The sequence below is a fragment of the Colletotrichum spaethianum genome (assembly GCF_022836535.1).
Source record: "Colletotrichum spaethianum MAFF 239500 DNA, contig02, whole genome shotgun sequence".
Classification (NCBI taxonomy): domain Eukaryota; kingdom Fungi; phylum Ascomycota; class Sordariomycetes; order Glomerellales; family Glomerellaceae; genus Colletotrichum; species Colletotrichum spaethianum.
Genome location: NW_026054772.1, coordinates 1,180,413 through 1,200,297, shown reverse-complemented (window position 1 = coordinate 1,200,297; position 19,885 = coordinate 1,180,413). Strand labels below are relative to the sequence as shown.

The 19,885-nt window shown below is 43.2% G+C and overlaps 7 protein-coding genes and 1 non-coding gene across 8 annotated transcripts; 5 read left to right on the top strand and 3 right to left on the bottom strand.

The window, feature by feature from the left end:
- Positions 1–460: 460 nt before the first annotated feature.
- Positions 461–1,972, top strand: ColSpa_01203 (FAD-linked oxidoreductase sorD; the record flags this gene model as incomplete). Its single annotated transcript, XM_049267415.1, has 1 exon — positions 461–1,972. One exon carries the CDS (start codon positions 461–463, stop codon positions 1,970–1,972), a length of 1,512 nt encoding a protein of 503 aa, XP_049123372.1.
- A 236-nt stretch (positions 1,973–2,208) lies between these two features.
- On the bottom strand, positions 2,209–3,048 carry ColSpa_01202 (uncharacterized protein; the record flags this gene model as incomplete). Its single annotated transcript, XM_049267414.1, has 1 exon — positions 2,209–3,048. The coding sequence occupies one exon, from the start codon at positions 3,046–3,048 to the stop codon at positions 2,209–2,211; it is 840 nt and encodes a 279-aa protein (XP_049123371.1).
- A 696-nt stretch (positions 3,049–3,744) lies between these two features.
- Positions 3,745–5,462, bottom strand: ColSpa_01201 (uncharacterized protein; the record flags this gene model as incomplete). The annotated part of the gene is made up of 5 exons (XM_049267413.1): positions 3,745–4,288; positions 4,354–4,694; positions 4,766–5,053; positions 5,133–5,273; positions 5,325–5,462. 5 exons carry the CDS (start codon positions 5,460–5,462, stop codon positions 3,745–3,747), a joined length of 1,452 nt encoding a protein of 483 aa, XP_049123370.1.
- Positions 5,463–6,887: 1,425 nt separating this feature from the next.
- ColSpa_tRNA_040 lies at positions 6,888–6,979 on the top strand. The gene is given in 2 exon segments: positions 6,888–6,924; positions 6,936–6,979. It is a non-coding gene; the product is annotated as a tRNA-Ser (tRNA).
- Positions 6,980–7,432: 453 nt separating this feature from the next.
- Positions 7,433–8,110, top strand: ColSpa_01200 (uncharacterized protein; the record flags this gene model as incomplete). Its single annotated transcript, XM_049267412.1, has 1 exon — positions 7,433–8,110. One exon carries the CDS (start codon positions 7,433–7,435, stop codon positions 8,108–8,110), a length of 678 nt encoding a protein of 225 aa, XP_049123369.1.
- Positions 8,111–8,620: 510 nt separating this feature from the next.
- ColSpa_01199 (uncharacterized protein) lies at positions 8,621–8,893 on the bottom strand (the record flags this gene model as incomplete). Its single annotated transcript, XM_049267411.1, has 1 exon — positions 8,621–8,893. The coding sequence occupies one exon, from the start codon at positions 8,891–8,893 to the stop codon at positions 8,621–8,623; it is 273 nt and encodes a 90-aa protein (XP_049123368.1).
- A 2,355-nt stretch (positions 8,894–11,248) lies between these two features.
- Positions 11,249–12,699, top strand: ColSpa_01198 (FAD-dependent monooxygenase sdnN; the record flags this gene model as incomplete). Its single annotated transcript, XM_049267410.1, has 2 exons — positions 11,249–11,511; positions 11,631–12,699. 2 exons carry the CDS (start codon positions 11,249–11,251, stop codon positions 12,697–12,699), a joined length of 1,332 nt encoding a protein of 443 aa, XP_049123367.1.
- A 1,216-nt stretch (positions 12,700–13,915) lies between these two features.
- On the top strand, positions 13,916–14,530 carry ColSpa_01197 (protein PRY2; the record flags this gene model as incomplete). The annotated part of the gene is made up of 1 exon (XM_049267409.1): positions 13,916–14,530. One exon carries the CDS (start codon positions 13,916–13,918, stop codon positions 14,528–14,530), a length of 615 nt encoding a protein of 204 aa, XP_049123366.1.
- Positions 14,531–19,885: the final 5,355 nt, after the last annotated feature.

The window sequence follows — 19,885 nt, the reverse complement described above, 5'->3', positions numbered from 1 at the left end:
CAAGCCCCTAAAAACAGCTGCTTGCAGGCCCGCCAGCTTGGAAATCCTTGGGTTAGTGCCAAACTCTATCTGGACAGATGCCAGGAAACAATCTAACAAGGTTTCTGCAGCTTGATTGCAGTCGGAGCGCTCCGAACTGATCAACGAGGACAGCCAAGCGCTCTCCCCTTTAATACCACAACAACGGTTCATCCAGCGTCCGCCACTGCCGATGGATGCGACCAACTGTTACGGATACGGATACATCCCTTGCAGTGGAAATGCCCCGGCGGCAATGGTAAATCTAGACGATGCCAAGAAATCATTATAGGAAGCTCTGAAATAGAGCAGACAACGCCAAATAGATATATAAAGGGACGATTCTTGCTACCGCGTTGGAGAGGGAGAGGCTTATCACAACAAGCTACCAAGCTCATTAGCTCCAACTTCAGTCTCTCACTACTTGCACGTTGTATCGACCATGGTCCGTGTTTCAGGTCTCGCCGCCTTCGCGACGGCGACTCTTGCTTCTTGTATCCAAGCACAGGATTTAAATACTTGCCTCGAGACGGCTGGTCTCATCACATCCTTTCCCGAGACCAATGCGTCCTTCCCCAACGACGTTCGCTCATGGCAACGCCGCATCACCCCTACCCCAGCTGGCGTCGCCTGGCCACGAACGACCGATGAGGTAGCTGCCGCCCTTGCTTGCGCCCGGGAGGCCAAGGTCCTCGTTGCAGCCCGCGATGGAGGTCATTGTTATGGCTCGTATAGTCTGCCCAACGCTGGTCTTACTATCAACATGACCAACTTCCAGGAGGTCAGCTATGACGAGTCTACTGGCCTGCTCACCTATGGTGGCGGCGCTCTTGTCAGCCCTGTTGTTAGCTGGCTTTGGAAGACCCATGGTGCCCGTTTCCCCCACGTCCGCGCCAACATGGTTGGGCTCGTCGGGTCTTCTATTGGTGGTGGTTTCGGCTCGCTGTCCCGCATGCTCGGAACCCCAATGGACTACCTCGAGGGCGCCACTTATATGCTCTACAACGGTACTATAGTAGAGACATCTCGAACCAAGAATCCTGAGCTCTTCTGGGCTCTCCAGGGTGCCGGTAGCTCTTACGGCATCATCTTGAGCCTGACCACTAAGACGTGGAAGCCAATTTATCAACAGGCCATCAACTACACCATCACCCTCACTGACAGCTCCCTTGGTGCTGGCGTTGATGCCCTCCTCGCCATTCAAGACCACTACCTTACTGGCCAGTGGCCCGATGAGTTGACCATGCGCTGGTCTCTTACAGCTCCTCCCTACACCGGTTCCGGCTTCTACTGGGGCAACCCAGAAGACTTCGATAAATTGCTCGAGCCGCTTGTCGCCAAGCTCCCGAATGGCACCCAGCTTACCCGCACCGTTCAAGACTTTTGGGCCGTCGAGAACGTCGCCACTCCGTCTATCGATATCCCCATCGACACTTTCCCTCCCCGTAGCTTTTACCTACAGGCTCTCGTCCTTCGTGAGGACCAGCCCTTTACCAAAGAGTCCGCTACCGCCCTGTATAACTTCACAACTCTGGCTTTCAACCGCACCGACCTTACAAAGTTTGGATTCATTGACCTCTGGGGCGGAAAGCCCACTAAGGCTCTCAAAGACGAGGACACCTCCTTCGCCCACGCCAACAGCTTATGGCTCATCCGATGGGAGGGCCGCCTCGCGACTGGTCTCACCGAGTTCCCTGCCGATGGCCTCAGTTATATGCAGAACGGCTTCGAGCCCTTCAAGCAGCAACTAGCCGCCGAGGGTGTGCCCCTGCGCGGCTTCGTCAACTACCGTGACACTGCTCTCACCGTTGACCAGTGGAGCGAGCGTCTTTACGGTAAGAACTACGCCAAGCTTCAGCAGCTTAAGACCGTGTTCGATCCCGAGGGTATGTTCACCGCTCACCCTCAAAGCATTGCTCGTCCGGGCGAGCAGCCTCCCGCTGCTATCAACTAAAATAGGGACCGGCACTGGAGGAGGCTTTAGAGGCCGATCATGCTGTAAATGTTTCACGTAATAATAGGAAGAGGTCTATTCGAGTTTTAGCTGAAGGCATTCTAGAGTGATAGTGAACAAGCTGTCTTCCAATTGTTTGAAATTATTGCCGTGCCAGGGGACAGAATATGTTCATACAATGAGATGGCTAAGCCATTCTTGATCCCACCTCTATGGATTATAAATCCTGGATGTGTTTATGCTGTCAACTTGCCCCCTGAAAGAATCCTCCTCGCTACATCTTTCATAGCATTCATCGCCACGATATACAAGCTCGGTCCAACACTGATCCTAGCTACTCCAATCTCAGCCAGCTCTTCCGTTGACAGCGATTCAGGCCGATCACCCAGTTTCACTGCAACCCGACCCCCGAGCTCTCGAACAAGAAACTTAACCTCTGAAGTCCGAAGTCCCCGACCCGAGCCGCCCCAGTAGAATACGGTCGTCGCGCCCGCCTTTAGATAAGCCCGTCCCCGCTGCACGGCCTCTCTGAGCGCGATCTCTTCATCGCTGGCATAGTATGGCTCTAGTCGGAACACATCGCATCGGGCGTTGAGTACAAATTCGGGACATCCGGCCTCATGTGCTGCTGCCAACGCTCGCTTCAAACGGATAGCCTGTGCATCTGCGTTGTATAGTGACCCGTTAATGCCCTTGTGGAAACCTGCCGAGGGAATACTGTCTTCAATGTTGGCGCCGACAGCCCCTAGCTTGACTGCAGATGCTACCGCTTCCTCAATCTGCTCTCCATAGCCGTCTTGGAGATCGATGGAGAGGGGTAGATAGGCGCTTCCCACCATGGGCGCAATTTGGCTGATGGCGGCCATATTTTGCTCTAGGGTAAGCTCCTCGTCTTTGATACCCAGTGTCGCTGCAATAGCCCATGATGCAGTTGCGATGCCTTTTACGGGCTTAGACTCGGTTGTGTTAAGGCTCAAGACCGCATTGAGGGATGCAAGGTCCCAGACGTTGGTGAATATGATCGGTAATGCGGGTGCGTGAAGCTGCTTGAGCTCTTTCGCGAGTTCGTTGCTCATATTAGATTGTGATTGTACAGCCAATTTTGAAAGGATGTTCTGACACTTTACTTTAATATTCACTTCACAGGACGAAGTTATATCAAGTCAGCGGAATGGATATACTCTTAGTAGGGCGAGGTGGGGTTGGCTGCGCTAATGACAACCGAAGGGCGCAGTTTCCCAGCCGTGGTCAACCCGATGGAAGCCGAGCCGTGGAGAAGTCTGGTCTTCAAGAAAGGCAAGTGTTAGCATCTCATGTGTTGGGACTGGGGATTCAAGTGCCTAATGGTGAAGTTGACGCTGAGTTGATAGCGACCGATTGCTGTTAACATGAAAACTCGAAATATCAACAACCCATCGGAAGCTAGCATCAGTGGACCGCTGTCGAAATCACAGCAGCAAAGCGTTAAAAGACGAATTCATGACAAAGACGCGCCCACCTGATGATTTTCCACTCAGGATCTCCGTATACAGGCAATCTGTTCTTCTATATGACTCTGACGGAAGCTCACACTAAAGACGAAAGTGAGAACGTTCGGGTCGCCAATGAGTTGAGCGGCGGCAGGGGGTCGGCTTGAACGTTCGCAAACGAACGTCTATATTGCAGTTGGTATACTATATACAGAGAATTGAAGTCATTCCAAACATTGTTCCTTGTCAGCATCACTTCACAGCAGAAGTTAACTACATGTGCCAGGTGAAATACAATTCCTTTCACCACGGCCACCACCAAGGGTTTGATCGCTTCACAACCCAGACACCACGTTCAATAGTATTGATGACAATGTAACCGCTTTTGAAGTACGGATAGTGGCTCCAGGTACCGGTGTAGTTGTTGGCGCCACCACCAGGCTCGTTGTCATCTTCAGGAAAGATATCAAAGTAGGCAATTTCCTTCACGTGCTTAGCTGTGGGGTCCCAGCGGACGGATGAAACGTCCAAAATTCGAAGACCGGCGCCGTAGTTGCTCTGGTATGACAAACCGCGGTGGATGAATTGGTTGTGATCAACGCTGCGGACGCTGCCCTTGAAGATTCCGCTTTGCTTTGGTTTTTGGAGGGATCGGATGTCCCAGAAGTATGTTACTGGAAAGCCGTCGGCAGCAGGGCCCGTCTTGTTGCGCTCATCGATCTCATCATCTAGAACCAGGAAATCTTGCCAGTTGGGGTCGAAAACCCAGCCTTGATGGGTGTAAGTTGCGCCGTCATAACTGGTGCGGGAGATGATGCTTGTAGTGTTCTTGTCGGTGACATCATAGCTTTTACATTTGTTAGCATTCCACACAGTAATATCTAAGGCCATTGAGGCACGTGGAGAACACACATTGTCAAGGTATCCTCGTTGTATCCGTAGCAGATGTCGCGACCCCAATACTTCAAATCGGGCCCGCGGTAGACGATACACTGCGCATCATGGACGTAGCCGTCACCAGCAGCGCATCCCAGATAGACGGGGTTCGTAATATCTGCGAGATCAAGGAACTGCAAACCAGAATCGCAAGGCAGGTTTCGACGGGGCTGGGCACCAACAGCAACGGCATAGCCCTTCTCCTCGTTGACAACGACATTGTGACTGCGGCCAAGAGGCAGGGCCTCGGTCCAATGCGCCGTCAAGTCCTTCTCATTGGAGAAGACAACGGGGCTCTTGGGGTCAATGTCGAGAAGCTTTATCCATGTTAGCCCAAACCCTAGTTCTTGAACATTTTCTTACGGTAATGAAAGTGGTAGTTCCTTACCTTACGCAAGTCAAAAAACTGGATACCGTGCCCAGGCGCCTCGCTACCCACGACGAGGTAGTTCTTGTATGTCTTAATCTCGCGCCATCGGCTCGGCTCGGAGTAGTATGGCAGAGTGCCAAGGTAAATCAGCTTGCCATTATTGGAGATCTCCGCAAAGGCAGTACCGTCTAACTGCCCGATTGCAAAGAACTCTCTGCCATTTGGTGCCGTCCAACCCCAGGAGCCCGAGCCTCTGCCAGTAGAGTTACCGAAAGCGGCATGGGGCTGGAAATCGTAGAGGTCAAGCTGGCAAGTTGGAGTCAAAACTTTACGTAGCAGTCACGGAGCTTCAGTCCGGGTTGACTCAGTGCTGGATAATACTTACATCCTTGCATCTAAATGTCTGAAGAGGATCGCCCTTAACAAGCTCTACCTTGCCGTCCTTGCAGGCAAGATAATCCTTGACGCGTCCGGTCCATTGAGCAGAGTCGAACTTCCCCTCTGCCTCGGCTTGTTCCCATTGGGCCTATGAGACGTCAGTCATAGGGTAGATGGGTTGCTCGTTTCTATGACTGACGATCTTGTGTTCCATGTTCTCCTGGTGGGCGGCACCAGTGTCATACCAAGCCGAGACCTCGGCGCTGGGCTCTAGCTCTCTAGCGACGGAGATCCCCGAGAGGACTCCAACCGCAAGAGTCAAGTGTATGGGTTTCATATTGATGATTGATCGAATGCAGACGCAACTAGACAACGACCTGAGTGAGACTTCTCGCCGCCAAACTAAAAGGAAGGGTCTTCGATCTATATAGCTGAAGTGACCATTCGGATACCTCAAGCCAAGAAACGCGACATTTTTTTGCGCGTCGCAAAAGTCCCAGAACGGAGTGATCGGTGGGATTGCAACACTTCTGCATGAAGTCCCTCAGCAAGTGTCATCATTACACATGATCTATAGAAGCTAAGAGATGGCGACAATGCCGTTCGAATAAGGCCATTTAAAATTGGTTTGCTTACAATTACTTGGCTTGAGCCCCCTCCTTGATAGCGACTATTGCCAGACGGGCATTCAATGAACCTGGCTTGCTTTGATGAAAAAGGAAGGTAACTATGATGTCGCAAAATCTTGGCACGATTGGTCAACCATCGCAGAACTTTTGACAAAGGCAATGTGGAAAATCCACCTTCTTGGTTCGTTTTGCTCTCACCAGTGGCTGCAAGGACTTCTGCAGGATAACCACTATTTGATTTTGTTGTACCCAGTATGAGCGACTATAAGGCTCCATGCACCAGGTCCTCGCTGGCTAGACTGAAGTGCAAGGATGCTGCAGGTGGCAATGACACTGCTTATGAAATCATGTAACCATTCAAAATGTACTGTAGTTGCTTGTAAGCAAGCAGTGTAGGGGTTTATGTAGCTTCCTAAGTTGCATTACTCCGGTCCAGCATATGGCCTCCCGATACTACCGAGTCCCTTGGCGACCAATCCATCTAGCTCCTATGTATGGTTCGGTTGTTTCTAGCCTTCTCGTTTGACACGATTATCTGACGGTAGGACAGGGCTGCTTCTGTAAGTTATCCACATACATGTACACCTGTAACCCTGGAACATACCGTGCGGTAGTTGATTGGAAGAGTTCGGTGTCCGCTCACCCCGCAGTGTTTATCACCTCCGCATTTGAGGACAACCGACGAGTTCGCTTGTCGATGACGTGCTTGGAAATTTTGGCACGAACTAACCCACCGCTTAAGCTTGCATTTAGGCTTCCGAGCTAAGTGCAACTGATGATCCGCCTGGTTATCCCCTTTGAAGGAAGGCGTCTGTCTAGTTGCAGCTTACAGGGGGAAGTACAGCAGCTGGGGTTCATTTTGATCGATAAATAAATCAACCGTTGCAGCAGTTTCGCACAGCGGTCATACGTACTGACCAACGCCAAGATAACACAGCGCAAGTGTGGAAGATGGACCACTGTTGCTGCACTGGAAAGCGAGTCTGTGCTTATTACCATTTCCAGACCTTGAAACTACCTACATTTGTCTCTTCTCCCGAAACCCACTGTTGAGTCAAAGCTCGTACCAGTAGCGGCTATCATCGGGAATGATACATAAGCATGGTTGCAGCCGATATCACTCACCCAATCATGGCAGAGTGCCAGAGTGGTTAATGGGTGTGACTCGAATTCGAATCGCAATCACATGGCTTCGGCCGCATGAGTTCAAATCTCATCTCTGTCGCAAACGGGTTATTCTTTAATTTTTGTGTTTCGGCTTTGTAACCATAGTTTTCCATCAATATCCTTCATTCCCTAATGTTGTTGTCCCCCCTTTCTCCTAATGCTTAGCTTACTTACGCTCATTTTGGGTCGTTTATGCTGTAGTTGATTCGACAAAGGTTCGGCTAAGTGTATCCGGCACAGTGAACCAATGCACTACTGTCCTTTTCCGCTAGGTCCAAAACTATCACCTTGCCGCTTTCACCAGAGCAAGGCCAAGCCAAGCAGTTGTACGCGCCGCTTCCACGTCGCAAAGGACAACAGCGCGTCCAGCCTACGGATAACGAATGAATTGACGACACCTTAGTCTATATTACTGTCACCTCGTCAAAGACGAAAGTCCTAACGTAAATATCTTCAACCCAGTAACGAGTCTTTTGCCGGAAGAACCAGGATCATAATTGGAAGATCGATCATGCCCCTCAACTTACGATCGGCTACGCCGGCTGACGGCCCGGCTCTCGCCGCCATTTACCTCTCAGCCTTCCACGACAACCCAGTAGCGACAACTTGCTTCCCTCAAAGCTCTCAAGCATGCCGCGAGTTTCTTGCCACATCTTTCGAGGAAGAAATGAGCGAACCGCGGTCTCAGTGGCTCGTCATTACCGACCCCGACTTCAAAGATGACCCTGATTTGCCCATCGCCTGCGCGAAATGGGTCTGTCCGGCAAAAGACGGAGAGGAGAACGTCCAGTCACCGCCTCCAATCGATGCCTGGCCCAAAGAGGGTAACCCGGAGTTCGCCAATGACTTCTTCGGTTCTATTGGGAGGAAGCACGCCGAGATCATGGGTGACGTCAGACACTATTATCTAGAACTCATCATTTGTCGGAGAGAGCACCAGGGCAAGGGCGCTGCCAGTCCTCTGCTGAAATGGGGCTGCGATATAGCGGACGAGGAAGGCATATTAGCATTTTTGGAGGCCATGCCCAAGGCCAAGGCGATCTATGAAAAGTATGGCTTCCAGACGGTTGACCGCTTGGAATTTACGGCACCGAACGGAGCAAGTGTAGGCCAGATTTTCATGCTTAGGAAAGGCAAGGCTGCCGAGGAATACAAGAAGGTATTGGCCAGGCTGGGCGTATTAAAGTAGATGCATGGCTTCGGAATACGGGCTCCGGATCTCATCGGTGCGAGGAATTCATCGACGCTTCTACGACACACATACAGGCACGGAAGATTATCTGCTAAGAAACCCATGAATGAGAGGCCACAAAGACCAAAGACCATGTAAAGTGTATAATGGCATTTACCACCATATTTTTGCCCACATCGTCCAACCGAAACCACGTACGATTGGTTTGTTGGCACCCGCTGCTCACAATGATTGGCCGGATCAGAGACATTGAGCCAGTGCTAGCAAGTTGAAGACTGTGCCAGCACTGGCAGGTTCTCGCGTAAATTCTCATTGTAACCCTATGAGTGATGGACAGACTATGCACACCTTCAGCGACAGTTGCGTTGATATCAGCCTGGAGAGTGGCCATAGAGGCAGACTGATACGGTTCCCAGTCATTGAAAAGTCGTGTACCAGCACGGAGGACTTGGCTCTCTGGGCCGCATCAGCTGGAACAGTGCTCAAAGATGCAGACTTAAACGGGGTTTAAGTGTTCCGAGGGCATCGATCCTGAGGCGCATCTGGATCAGACTTGCAGCCCGTCTCAATGGACAGAAGAGCATCGGCCACATTATACAACGCAAAACTATTGGGATTCATGATGGGACCGGGGTTAAGAACCACCATAGTCGTCTTGGACTTGGCGTAATCGGACACATCGGTGAAGTATTGAAGCCAAGCCGGCGCATTGTTCCCTTCGTCGAAGAAAACACCGTCGCTTTGGATGTCCCAAGAGTTTGCATCCCAGCCATTAGTCATGTTCCAAGCTGTATAGGTGTCAATGCGTTACTTGACGTAGCAATGTCGTAAGGTTGATCCTGCACGAGTGGTTGATTTGGCCAATCCACTGAGCCCAGTCGATCTTGATGCCATTTTCACTGGCAAAAGGTAGGCCACTGTTGGGGTTGATGATGACGTTTAAGGTAAGATCAGGATGAGCGTGGATGGCTGCAACTGCAGCTCGCCAGTCGGCAGTGCCATCGTAAAGCCTCTCCAAGTTATTACTGGGGTCGATGTAAAGAACTAATAAGATACCGACGGCTGCCGATGGAAAGGCTAGAAGTGCCGTTAATGCAAAGAGCGACTTCATCTTGCGTAAATGAATTAGGAGATGAATAACTTCGGGGACATAATTAACCAAGTCGTCATCAGTCTTGAGATACAGAAAGGCTGATACTCATGCTGTTTCCTGCAGACAAGCGGACAAGGTTACATTTTTCTTTCGAAAGTGTCCAGCTCGGCGCGGGCGATAGATCTGGTTAGACTACGGCATCACGTTTAAGGCCCATTCAGGGGTTCAATCCCTTGACCTTATGTATAAGACCTGGGCTGGGCTCACGAGATGATTAATAGTGCAATTCACGAGTGGGGGTATGATCGACCTCACATGACAAAAGATAACGCACGTCATGTCTTCCAGTCAAGTGATTGTGCTGGTATAATGGGGTTGAGCGAGAAGATGAGGGATGATAACAGCGTGATGACAAGTCATCATGTCAGTGCCCGAATTGAAGACGTGGGTTAACAGAATATGTTCGAAAAGTATTACTTGATGGAGTGGGCCAATCATTTTGATAGGAGAGGTTTCTATAATATTGGTTCTACAAGCCGACTCAATGACTCTCTGATGCCCTGTCGCTGAGACCTGCTCTAGTTGCTGCCTGTCTAAGCAAAGGCGCCATCTACTCAGAGCTTGTCTTTCAGCCTCACATAGCCAAATTCGGTACGTATTCTCATTTCCAGTTGACTTAGCTATCATAATTCAAGAATGACTTTGTCTACGTACCGCACAGCATCCGAACTGTGGAATCACTCAGTCAAGGTAATATTAGTAATAAACAGCAAATTATCCACTTGTTCTATGAAATGATTGGCGTATGTATCTGCTGCTCTACCTTGCGGTATCTGGGGTGCTTTCAATGCTGTCGTTTTGATTCCTTAATCGCATCCTGGTACATATCACACTGTTTTCTGGTGAGGTTTCCACACCTATCTTTGTTGGGCTGAGTAGTGAGAGTCTGGACAATGCAGGGAGCTGATCGGGGTAGCGAATCTGACGGTGGCATGGTAGCGCTTTACCTAACATCAGCAACGCAACTTGAGATCGGATTGGGTCGATAGACCTCAGATTATGGACTCGCGCTTGTCATCTGCCACACACGCGGCCATCGTCGGCGTGTCGGGTCGGTGGACAGTCCGTGCATGATCCGATGCTAACAGGTGTACTGACCACCCCAGCATCAAGCCATTGCCGCCACCAAGTCGCCACCGATGGAACAAGCAGCTTTTCAGCAGGCCACACTGAATTTTTCAATGATTGAATACCTACAAGGCGTCCAGCACCGAAACGCAGGCCATCCACGACGGACCCCGAAGACCGTTCGTAAGGTTGTACCTAGGGCGTCAAGATGCATCACGAACCCCGGCGGAAGTTGGAGGTGGGACTCAGGAGCATTGGCGGGTTTTCTCCGACGTACAAAAGCTCCACTGGACCGCTGGGTGCGGAAAATCTTGCTTGGGATGCAGGGCGGCGAACCCGAAAACAGGATCCGCAGGCCAGCAGAGATAACTTCGCACTCGGGTGACAAACAACAGCACCACTTTTGTATACCTCTACCACAAGTAGCCCGGCGCTGTTTTTTTTTTCAACCAAGTGCCTCGTCATGATCCAGTACCTTGAATTGCCCCAGCTTGGTGCGTCTTTCGGATGTGCCTGTGGACTTCAAGCAGCCGCGGTAGTCCGATGAGCGAACAGGGAAGCCCAGGTCTTGAATCTCGACAACGACCAACGATAGGCCTGGACCGCTGGAGTTCGTTCCATGTTGTGACCGATCCCATGCCTACTGCCGGCACCCATTGGGTCGTGAACCGAGAGCAGTGTGTGACCAAGACACTTACCTGGTCTAATGTTGTCCACCGCAGCATTGCCACAATGCAAGACCTGGACCTACAAAGTATCCACACTATTCAAGTGCGAGCTCATCGGACGGCTTGCCGGACTAACGCGTGTCCGATTGTCGAGAGAAGCTTTATATTATATCCCCAAGACGACCTTACAAGAATTGCTGTTTTCCGCATTGAAATCACACAACATTGAAATATCCATTGTCAACTATGATCAGCGAGCCCTTCAAAGTAATCATTGTCGGCGGCGGGCCTAGCGGTCTGACCGCCGCGTACGCCCTGTACCACGCTGGCATCGACTTTGTGGTCCTCGAGAGGAGAGCAAATGTCGTTGAGGACCTCGGAGCGAGTTTGGTCCTGGGCCCAGCGAGCTTGCGCGTTTTCCACCAGTTCGGTATTCTCGACCAGCTTATCCGTATTGGCGGCAAGTTGTACGAAAACAAGGCCTTCGACAAAGAAGGACGAGTTTTCAAGTCTGCCAGAGTATTCGATGTTCTCACACAAAAGTAAGCTGTTCCTTCTCCTGTCTATCGGTGACCCAGCGGTCTGCGAGCATTTTGTGCCTGCTAACGAGTTCTGTCCCCACGTGCAGTCACGGGTCAGGTCCTCTCGCGTTTCATAGAGCACATCTCATCCAGACCCTATACGATAACCTCCCGGAAGCTGCGAAGACGCGCTACTTGACGGGAAAGAAGCTCGCCGGCATTAAATCAACAGACACCGGCGCGGTAGTAGCCTGCGAAGATGGGTCTTCTTACTCAGGTACCATCGTTCTTGGCGCTGATGGCGTCCATTCGGCGACCCGTCGTCAGATGCGCCAGCTCGCCATTGCTGAAGACCCGACATGCGAAGAGACCTGGGACGCTGTGAAACCATACAAGACGAACTACCAGTGCATTTGGGCATCATTTCCACGACCGACTGCGGCCGGCCAGAGCTACGAGACGCAGGATACAGATAGATCAGTCATGTACATTACAGGTACGGACCGTGGATGGATTTTTCTCTATGAGAAGCTTCCCAAGACGACAACCGAGCGAATCGCTTTTTCCGACAAACAACTAGAAGAGTACGCCGAGAGATTTGCCGATTGGCACATAACGGAGACGTTGAAAGTCAAAGATGTTTTCAAGGAACGCTTCAATGCTGGCGGCGCGGGCCTCGAGGAGGGTATTTGTAGGAACTGGAGCTGGAAAGGCAGGGTCGTCATTGTTGGCGATGCCGCGCACAAGTTTACACCCAATGCCGGGCTCGGCTTCAACAACGGCGTCCAAGATGTTGTCACGGTCTGCAACAAGCTGCAAAATTTCATCTCGGAGACCAACGAAAAGACGGCAGGCACAGAGGCGGTGGACTTTGAGGCGTTGGAGCGCATGTTTAAGGACTATCGAGAAGAGAGACAGGAGCTGCTGGAGGCTGACCTGGTCGCTTCCGCTGAGATGACGAGGATGCACGCGTGGGCGTCTACATGGGCTTGGTTCATGTCGCGGTACGTCATGTCTTGGGAATTCGTTCAGAAACTATTCATCACATACGTGGTGACGCCAAAGGTTCAAAAATCGGCCGTTGTGGACTTCATTTCGAAGCCGGAGCCATTTGAAGGCACCTACAAATGGCTGCATCCGTTGCTGAAAAACATCACAAACGGCCGCACTCTTTGAGTTTTTTTTGTTATTTTTATGTCTGTTCCTGTAAAACACACCGTTTCGAGCATTAGGTAGGATCATTATAGACTTGATAGACATTCCCGCTTCAGTTCCGCCCCCACAAACTATAAAACCTTGTTACGATGCGTGTTGCATGAGTGTAAGCCTCATTATCAACTATCAATAGAAGTTGCCTTTGTTGAGGGGATCAAACTTTGGCTGGCCGATTTCATAATTTGTAGAGACCAAGTTCGGAGCCATTTCAAACGAATCGACGTTAAAAAAGTAGTTAATCAACCCGTTGAGGCTTCCGGTAGTTGGAGCCCAACTCTCCTGAGAGCTTACTGAGCTCACCGCCATCTGCCGCACGCGGGGTTAGCCTTTACGGGCCCCACTGATGAAGCAGCAGGATTGGGATCAGTGAGATTTTGTCTTTGAGTTATGACGAAGGGCATTCGGTTATCTGGTCCACATCGATGCAGTGAGAACCGCGGCCGGCTTTTGAAATCGCTGACCTATTAAGAATACTCTGCATTAATTATGTAGGTGAATTCTGGGATTGGGTTATTGTCTTTGAGGATTTTTGAGTGATTGCACCGATGGGGACGTCGTCCTACTTCTGCCAAAGTTGGGGACAAAGCTTGGCCAAGAAACGGACGTGAAGATGATACACTGTAGTCCGCACCCATCCAGCACACCTGACAATCTCCACTCCACAATTAATCATCAGAATTGAAGCACAGAGGAGTTGCGTGTCGTGTGTACGTGAGCATTGTGCCTATGTGCCGCAGCTAACATCATTGCCCGAAAATTCTGGATGAACCGCCCTCAGAGGCTTGGGCGAGCTGCCAAGGCATCGAAGAGCACGTTCGATTGGCCGGGCAGGTGGACTACTGTCAGCAGCTCGCAGCGAGGGAGCCTTGGAAAGCCCCTTAACAAGAGCAGCATGCGTCATCTCACACGCTGATAATCGCAACTGACTGGCTGAGCGCGATGATCATGAGAGCAAAAACTGGTTTCCCGGCTTCATTTGTTCAATTTTAGAGGAATCAGTATGATTTTTAGACATCAGCGGCAGTACCTCCACTGCTATTAAATCGATGTCCATTAGACCAACCCTGTCGAATATCATATCTGTTCGCATCGGTCTTCAATTACAAAGGGAGGACATTAATCGACAGGCAAACTGTATCGCCAAATCCCTTCAGGCGTCGCTTAAGTACTTGACGCCATGCATCTCACCAACAGTGCCTCCCTCTTTCTCGCCACTCAGCTCACATTGGCCCAGACGGTGGTAACAATCACAGAAGGTTCGCCGAGCCCAACCGCAGAGCCGGAATGGACATCGGACGACACCTTCACATCAGCGGTCCTCAACAGCACAAACTCTTATCGCAACGAGCATAATGCTTCTGACGTGACCTGGAACAACACCCTTGCCGATTTCGCGACTGATTACCTAGACGACATGCCGGGCGACAGCTGCAATTTTGGGCACTCTGGCGGACCCTACAGCGAGAACCTGGCCAAGGGGTACCCCAGCACAACGCTGAGCATCGAGGCGTGGGGCGAAGAGCGCGATGATTACGATTTCGATACGGGAGAGTTCGACGAGCGTACCGGCCATTTTACGCAGCTCGTGTGGAAGAACACCAGTGATGTCGGTTGTGGGCGCAAACTGTGTGGCGACAGGCAGTGGTACCTGGTTTGTGAATACTGGCCGAGGGGCAATGTCGTCGGCCAGTTTGTAGGGCAGGTGCAAGAAGAGGCACTCGGGGTGATAAATACTCCTGGACTGGGACTCAGTATTGTTGGAATCGTGTCATTTTGGATATTGGCTTCATGAGGCATTAAAACATGCGCTGGTTGAGAATTCAAGGAATATGAATGACAGCGGCCAAAGGCTTGAACTATGGGTTCACCCACGCAATGACCAACATCCATTCTTGCATCTTTATGCAGCTCAATGCGGCGGAGAGCTGCTATGAAATGCACGCTGTCGCTCGCCAGATATTATCACTAGTGGCCCATCTGCATCTCAACCGAATTCCATCCAATGATTGACCTCCGCTTAACGTTTAAGTCAGGATACCCACTTTCGGATCACCCCCACATCCGGATCGCACAAAAACGAAGCTATCGCAACACAACCACCCTTTTCAATTAACTATTGCCTAGGCCCAGATACAACTATGATACAGCTTTCTGCTTTACTAAAGCAATCAGATGCGCTGGATTCATATGTGCCACTTTCAGCTTTGCCAGCCTTGATCTAGGCTTACTGTATATCACTAATATTAATAAACTTAGTATTAAAGTTAATTTTAATAGTCTTTTTCTTTTTTATTATAGTATTATTAACTTAAGCTTATAAAAGCTATAATTAATGCTAGGTAATAGTTAGCTAAAAGGACTACTCTTAAAAGCCTTTTTTAACCTTTTTAAATAATTAATATTATATAATAATACTTTAATTTATCTTATTAAATAAGTCTAGTTAATTATTAAGATCTTTTATTTTTTTAGGTATAAACTATATAATAATAAATATAGTAAATACTTATTTTTTTATACCTTAAGTATTTTAGGTATCTTAGATACCCTAGATACCTTAAGTAGCCTTATTAAATAGTATTATTAATGCTTTTACTTTAAGTAATAATAAAGAGCTTAAAAAAAGTTTAGATATATTAATAAGCTATAATTTTATACTTATTTAGCTACTTAAAATATTCTTTTTTATTAACTTAAATAAATATATTTACTAATAATAAAATATAAAATACTTTTTATCTACTATAATTAAATTATTTTATTAGTTAAAGTTAAGCTAAAGCTTTTTATAATAAGTTAACTTAACTAAACTAAAAACTAATAGATCTAGTAGCTAAAGGATATAAGAGATATATAGTAATAAGAATAATAAATAGATATTATTAATATAATATTACTATATAAATTCTATTATTATATAGCTTTTATACCTATTTAAGACTAGTAGTCTAGCTTAATTAGGCTAGAAGAAGGTAGTCTATAGCAAAAAGACCTTTAGTAGCTACTTAATAGTAGTCTTATTAGTTATCTATTTATTCTCTGTTACTATAAACTCTTATCTATTATAAGGGCTAAGATCTAAAGGAAACTACTACTACTAAACTGTCTTGCCTTTATATATACTAAGAATAAGATTTATTATAAGAACTCTTATCTTATCTAATTATATCTTTATATCTAATAACTATATAAACTTACTATATTTATATTTGGATTAAGTAAAATAGGAGCTTTATAACTATATATAACTTATCTATATATAAGATAGGCTTATAAGAATCAGGTTAACCCTAGAATTCTAGTCTTAGATCTAGTTAACCCTAGAATTCCAGCCTTAGATCTAGTTAACCCTAGATTCCAGAAAACCAACTCTTAGATTCCAGATAAGATTATTTTATTAGATAATTATATTACTAATAAGATATTAAAAAAAGGATATAAGCCTAAGATATTCTTATTTTTTAGAAAAAAAAGAAGATATAATAGCATATATAAATACAATAACCTTATCTTTTTACCTTTACTTTTACTAAGTCTTTTTATTTCCCTATAACTATCTAAGAATATTACTAACATATTCTAAGTAGTTATAAGCCTAGCTCATAAAAGACTTATACTTATACTTTTATTTAATATAACAAAAATTTAACTTTACTAAAGGATAAACTATATTAGCTAAGGGAATTTTAAGGAATATAGCTCTAAAGCAGCTACACCTTATACCTAACAGCCTATATTCAGCAAAATAGAGAGACCGGCTTACTAAGCAAGTACTACACTTATCACTATATTTTACGCCACTATAGCTCTAAGCAAATCACAATTCAATCCTACTCTACTAGTTAAAGGTTATTTCTAGTTTATATCTAATAAAGACTATATACCTTAAGCTGAAATTAAACCTAAGAGCTTTAATTAAGTTACTAATTTAACTAGTTAATCTAGAGGGTAGCTAAACCTCTAGACTAACTACTTTACTGTCTAGTAAAAGCTTCTTTAGTTAAAGGCCTATATATATCTTTAACCTAAGGCAACCATGTAACGCTATACTATTAACAACGACATTATAATAACTTAACCACTTTTAAGGCCTATTTTTTAAAACAAATTTAACAATACTATCAGAATACTAATATCTCTCTTTAATTAGCTAGAATTAACCTATAATAGAAAAAATCTATATTTTACGTTTTTTTAGTAGTCTAAACTATTTAGTTTAGGCAACTAAATTTAAAGCTTTACTTATAAATAAAAATATTAACTCTAGTCTTAAAAACCTGCTAACAACAGTAAATTAAAAAGTAATAAATATTAAAATCCTAGCTTATATAAAGCTATTTTATAAGGATTTACCTCTATAGGTTATAAAAGACTTTATAATAAGATATAAGGCCTAAAAGAAACTAAAGGATCTATATAAACCTACTAGTTTTACTAATAAATATTTTATTTATAAAAAGTTTTTTAATACCTCCTTAGAATCTTTTAATTCTATAGAAAATTACCTTAATAAAATAAAAGAGCTTATAGATAATCTTACTATAAAATCTATAATATTACTAAAATAAGTAATTATTACTTAGGTATTAAATAGCCTAAATAATAGTTATAAAGGTTTTATAACTAACATAATATAAGCTCTAAAAAAAGATTTAGATTTATATACTATTAAATCTTTATTTATAAATCTTATAGATAAAACAAAGAGAAAAAGATCTTTTATAGTCCTTTATACTTCTATATATAAAAAGGGAAATAAAAAGCCTTAAAAAAAGACTAAAAGGATATATTATAATAATTACAAAAAATCTAGTTATAAAGTTAAAGATTATACTTTTTTTTATTCTTATAAAGCCTTAAAAGGCTAAATAAATAAGGATAAAGAATCTAATATATATTAGAAATATAAAAAAAGCTAATCTTAAAAAAAAATAACTTAATAAAATACAAAAAGCATTAATAGCTAAAAAGGCTATTATAAAAGAGCTCTTAGATAATTCTAAATCTAAAGATATAAATATAACTATAGCAGAAACAGAACCTATAAATATTATAACAAATAACTAAGAAAAAAAGGATCTTATTAATTTAAACTTTAAAGACATAAGTCCTCTTATACCTTCTATAAGTTATAATAATAATAAAATATTAAGTTATAATATAAATAATTTTATACCTATATATATAAATATAAACAATAACTATACTATATTCTATATAGATACTACTACTACAGTAAATATTATAACAAATAAATCTCTTTTTATTAAGACTACTATAACAAATAAACAAGTTAACTAAAAAGAAGTAAGAAAGCAAAAAGTAACCCTTATAGGTAATATTATTATCTCTTTTCCTCTAGATAATAATAACATATATATCTTAAAGAACTGTTATTATATACTATAGTTAAGTATTAACCTATTAAGTCAAAATAAGATAAGAAAGCTTAATATAGCTTCTCTTTTCTAGAATACAAAGGTATCTTTAATAAATACAGTTAATAAAAAGACCTTTTATAAAGGAAAACTAAAAAATAAACTATATTATTTAAATATTAAAGTCTTAAATAAAAAGGATTTATAGTAAAATAATAATAATAACATATATATAAATACTATAAAAGATAATAACTCTATAAAAAGAAAACCTTATAAGTTTAAAAAGGTTAATAACAAAGAAGGAAATAACTATATAAAGTAGCATAATAGATTAGGTTATATAAGTCCTAAAGTTCTAAAAGAACTATAGAATAACACTAATATAAGTAATAATATAATAGAAAACAACTTAATATATAATACCTATATAAAAGCAAACTTTACTATAAAGGTTAATAAAAACTTAGATAACTATAATAAAGAGTATAACTACATAGAAAAAGTTGCTTCTAATCTCTATAGACCTATAACACCTTTTACATATAATAAATATAGATGGTTTATTATCTTTTTAGAAAGGAAATCTAGACTTACCTCTATTAAACTCTTAAAAACTAAAAAAGCAGAAGAAGTAAATACTACTATATTAGAATATATAAACAAAAATAACACAAATAATAATAAAATAAGAGAATTTAATATAGACGGTAGTCTAGAATTTAACAATAATACTATAAATCATACATATCTAATAAAAGGCATAAACCATAATATAAAAGTTCCTTATACGCATAAACCTAATAATATAATAAAAAAAGTTATTAAGACTATAACTAATAAAATAAAAGCTTTACTATTACAAGCTAACTTACCTCTATATCTATAAAGAAAAGCTGCTTTAATAGCAATAGACCTATATAATATAACTCCACATAAGGCATTAAACTATAAAACACTATTTAAAATAGCAAATAATATAAAGCCAGATATAGATTATATAGTTACTTTTAGCTCTATATACTACTATAAAAACAAAGACCTTAAGATAAAGAAATTAGATAATAAAGCTATAAAAGCTATTATTCTAAACTCTAAAAATAATATATATAAAATATATAATTTTTAAAAAAAATCCTCTTTCTAAACTAAAGATATTATTATCTTAGAAAATCAATTTTTACCTCCTAAAATACCAAATAATACTAGTAATAATAATACTAATAATAATAATAATAATAATATTCTATATAATAATATAAGTAAAAAAAAAGCTTTAAATTAAGGAGGTAATATAATAAATAATAATAATTATAATAATTATAATAACTATAATTATAATAACTATAATTATAATAATTATAATAATAATAAATCTAAAATAATAATTAAACTTTCTAAGCTAAATAAAAAGCTTAAAGATAAATATAAATAAGTAGTAAACCAAGAAAGCGCTTTATATACTATAGAAGACTACCCTACTATTAAACCTATACTTTTTACTATAAATAACTATAATAATAAGATAAATCGGTTTAATAAAGCTTCTTATATTTTATCTATAACTACTATAAAAGACCTTTCTATATATAAACAAGCTATAACCTCTATAAATAAAGATCACTAGATTCAAGTAATATTAAAAGAAATATTAGGTCTATATAATTTAAATACTTAGAAAATATTACTTTTACCTAAGGATATTAAGCCTTTAGGAGGCAAATAGGTATATAAAATTAAATATAATAATAATAATAAACCTATTAAAT